At 38.8% G+C, this 4615-nt stretch overlaps 1 protein-coding gene across 1 annotated transcript in view; it reads left to right on the forward strand.

The window, feature by feature from the left end:
* LOC118329548 (gamma-aminobutyric acid receptor subunit pi) overlaps positions 1-4615 on the forward strand; it is a 35433-nt gene that overhangs the window by 2682 nt on the left and 28136 nt on the right. The window contains exon 5 of the mRNA XM_035663771.1: positions 38-224. Within this exon, the coding sequence (XP_035519664.1) occupies positions 38-224 (187 nt within the window). The remainder of the gene's footprint in view (positions 1-37; positions 225-4615) is intronic.

Consider the following 4615-nt stretch of genomic DNA (forward strand, 5'->3'; position numbering starts at 1 on the left):
TGACACAAATATCAGCCCATATGCGCCTTGTCACCAGGACGAAAGTATCAGAGGATTGTTGGCCAGCTGATTTACAGCGGCTCAGACCAGGACTATTATGACTATTCTGGGGATGAAGACACAGCGGGTTCAGGCAGCGACAGGAGAGGCAGCAAATGGAGGAAGAGGAACGAGCAATGTCAATCTGTCGGTTTGGTTGGTCAGTTGGTTCAGTCCAGACTGAAGTAACTCAAAAACTATTAAATGTGGTACAGACACTTCCAGTCCCCAAAGTATGAACTTTGATTCCCTGTACTTATCTCTAGCGCCATCATTAGGTCAAATTATCAAGGTCTTTGATTTATGACTAAAAACTAATGCCATTTCTAATCCCATCAGCTTTAGCTGCTAAACTGAGATGGTAAATGTGATGAACATTATACCTGCCAAACATCAACAGACTGCAATTTACATTGTGAGCATGTTAGCATGCTGATGTTAGCATTTAGCTCAAAGCACAAGTAGCCTCCAGAGCCACTAGCATGATTGTATAATCTTCTCGTCTCTTTTATGATAAATTCATAGAGGAATGTTTAGGTAGTTTTTCATTCACATCCATTTTAAAGTGTCTTAAATAATATTTAATAATGCTAAGAAATGCTGGCAGCCTCTGCAGACTAGATGTTTGTGTAGACCTTTGCGGATATTTGAATCTTCTTTGACATAAAAAGAAAAGGCTTAGCATGCAGCTTTTTTGTTTGAAGATTCAAAATGTTTATTGTCACTGCAGCAATGTGCAGCCCACCATTAAAAAAAAAAGGGCCAATTCAAGTGAAAGCTCAAGTGAAATTTAGCTAGGAGTGACCGCTTTGACTTGTGGATTGCAGCATTTTAGCATCAGATGTTTGCATGTAGAGTATGTAGAACAAGCTTTGACCTAATCTACCGTTTTTCCATAAATGATACGTAGATACGATGACAATTTCAGGATAGTTTGTGCTGTTGTAAGGTGAAAAGATCTGCTCAGTATGCAGTCTAATATTGAATTCCATCTCTTCTTTTTGACAGACCTATACATTATCCATAATCCTGTGTAATTTAATAATGAAAAGTCCATGATTGCAAAGGGTACCAAAGAACTCACTATGTAATTGTTTTCACCTCCATGGCAATGTGTGTATGAAGACAGTGGAAAGTAGATTTACCGTGGCTGGTAGCCCATCAGCAAACCCTGTCAGCATGAGGTGCTCGGCTCAAGAGACTTGATAGCTTTAGTGATTAGGAAAGACTGCTTGCCCTCTGCCAGTGGAATACAAATATACACTATAACCATTTCCACCAACATATATGGCCACATTATTGACCCAACGGCTTTATGAAGACACCCTATGAACCTGACAATGTTGAAACTGCCTGGACCTTCACCTCCACCTTATAGCAAACAAGAGCCTTGTTACAGGTCACAAGCAAGAGCTCATAAAGGTTTGTGAAAGCCTCTCATTCATCGAGCAGAAAGAGGCTCACAGGGACACAAATGGCCTACTTGAACTCTGCGGAATGATTGATGTCTTGCTTCATGTTGAGGATATAATATACCACCAATGAATTTCATAATGAAACGTTCCTCCTTCCTCCTATCCTGTTCCTGTGGCTCTCTGTGAAAACCTTGGCAGTACTGGAGCATTGTTTTCTCCCCGAGTCAAAAGAACAAAGACAGAAATTCACGAAGAGAGGCAGAAGACCACAGCTGAGCTTGTTATTTAAAAAAGAAAAAAAAATGCAACTGCTTAAAAAAAAAAAACCTGAATCTTTATCATCTGTGGCTGTGGCAGGCATATAAAGTACTTACTGACTGTCGACTAAACATGGCAATGGTGCAGACCACACATACGCATTAAAGTCACTTCATTTTTTTATTGATTCATTTGCTCTAATTTTAACTAGATGATCACATTGTAGCTAGTGGCTTTTGAAAGTAACCTGACTGCGCCAGATGGTTTGTTACACAATCTGGGTTGTAATTGGAAAGTGTTTGGAAAAGAACAGGCACTTGGCACCTATCACTGTCTATTACAAGTGAACTGAAACCAATCAGATCAACAAACCATATAACGTAGTCAAATTCTTACTAAAGCTAGTCGGGAGAAGAGTGAAAACATCTTTTAAATCGAGAAAAGCCATCAGTTCCATTCTTTGCTTTTCTTTCAATGAAGAAATACTGTTTAGCCGTATTACTGTATGTAAACGTTTCTGGGCCAGCCATCATGTTAAAAACGATAGATCCAAAACCAAGCACCACCCAACCAGCTGGAGTGCTCAGTGGTCTGGTGATTTCAGATGCATCTTTGGATTCTATGTCTGCAGTCACCTAACGTAACTTGGTTCCTCTGCAAGTCATTTAGCAACCCACATTTACAAACCCAGGCTGCAGCATACAAGCAGTCTTTTCGGGTTTGATTGCTCATTTAATCTCTCAATAGAGGCTTAATAATATAAAGTAACATCATAATACTGCATATAGGAACCAATGGTGCACCAAGCATGGATAAAATTTTACTGAAGCCTATTACAGGCAGATTAAAGGCTTATACTATGCTTTTCATGTGTTTACTGGAGAGACATGACTTACTCCTTTATAGAAATCCATTACATGTCAGCTTTTTTATTGATTGTCACTGGAGAGATTAGTCTATCCCTATGCCCAGATAATTGCATGACTGAATTGTCTCACACCTAACACCAGAAAAGGCCACATTTTAGATGTACATGAGGAGGAATAAATGGCTTGAGAGAAAATTGTACTGTGGCTTTATTTTTCTACGTTAAAGAGGAAATAAATTGCGTTTTCAGTGTCTCCTATCAAAATTATTTAATCATGTAGTAGGAGTTGTTAAAAGTTGGGTATTAAAAGGAAATTTTGGCTTTTAAGAAGTTTATTATTTTCTTTATTAATTAAGACTCAGATAATGTATCTGCATACATGCATGTTGAACTGTGAGCTTCCTGGAGACCAAATAAAATACTGAGATTGGACTGGCACATTGATTTGGAAAAGTGATCCTCAGTTTTACTGCTTCTGACAAGCTGATGCTCGAGGCTGCTCACTGATGTCTCTTGTCAAGGGTTACCAAAATACAACACCACTGATGTTTCTGAGCTGATGTCACGGCCCGGCTCAGCTGAAGAACTTAAGGATTACAGCAGTTTCACTGAATACCAGACTGCATTGTTAAATGGTCTGATTTTAAACATGGTTCTGCATTAAGCACAACTGAGCAGCTATTAACTTTTGTTGGTCCATCTTGAGTAAACAATCTTGTGTCTGCAGGTCAAGGAAGAAGTCTTTAATACAGAATAATTGTACTTTTTCACTCAAAAAATGAATGAGTGAGTTAACTAATGAGACAATTCAGATTCTTTTACATTATATAAAATCTTCCTTTCTCTTTACTATAGTGCCTGTTGGTAATTGCCTTGCCTCGCCCATTCGAAACCCATCATTTATCATTTTCTGCAGCAAAGCAAACTGAAAACCAGTTTTTCATGTTCATTAAGTTTAATTGCAGGTCCCCCATCTGAAACAATATCTTGCCTCTGTTGGGTTTCTCTGCCGTTTCCATTTTCACAGCAGTTAGTCATGGTACCAGTGTCACTTATATTTTCCTCAGCAAGGAATTTTCTCACTCTAGACCTGAAATACTGTAGTGTTAAACTTTCAGAACCACAGGACAGCATATACTTACTGGCCTCTTTATTTCTGTGAGAGCAGCGTGTCGTCGGCTCATAACAGATTGCTGGGGAACAATTCAAACACTTACCACCACGATGATTTGTGAAAGCAAATGAAAATGTTTTTGGGGGAGACATTTCACCTGCAGGAACCTTCCCAGGGGACCAAGAACCTTTTGACAAATTAGGCACTGAATTTAGTTCCTCTTCTTGACAGGGTTAAACATATTCTTCTGAGTTGAGTGTTAAACAAATGTTTGATATTACATTTGCATGAGGAGTTGATTTCACTCCCTGCTCCAGATAACAAATATGACAGATGTTCACAGTGTTTGTTTTTTTTGGACATATGACTTTAAAGTGTAACATTTTAACCATAAAAACCATTTGAATATGGTGAATTTAATTTACTAAATTAGAACATTCATGCATTTGATTTGCTAATCCTGTTACAGACATTCCCTCCCGGCCACTGGTCCAGTCCTTTACGTCCAGTGCCAATGCAGGAAATAGTGTGCCCACTATGTACTGTAGCTAAACTGAAAGTAAGGTTTGGGTGGAGGGTTGGCACGCACCGTGTCTAACTTTCTTGCGGAAGTCTAGAGTTTCACCCCATAATAAACCTGTAAGGATTTAGTGGCATATAGTTGTGGAAGTGCAGATTGTAACTAAATGAACACCGCTTGTGTCTGTATTTGATGACCTGGGAATGAGAACAGGTGGCCGCAAACCTCATCAAAAACGCCAAAACCAATTCATATATTCAGGTAATTATACACGAATGAAAACATACCAATGAATATTAAATTCAATTTCTGCCAGTAGATTCTCCTAAATGTTACACACTGGACCTTTAATACAGTCATCCTTACAGCAATGATTTGGTTTAACAGTGAAACACAGCAGA

The sequence above is a fragment of the Morone saxatilis genome, unplaced genomic scaffold (assembly GCF_004916995.1).
Source record: "Morone saxatilis isolate NCDOM2014 unplaced genomic scaffold, NCSU_SB_2.0 Contig19, whole genome shotgun sequence".
NCBI classification, from domain to species: Eukaryota; Metazoa; Chordata; class Actinopteri; family Moronidae; genus Morone; species Morone saxatilis.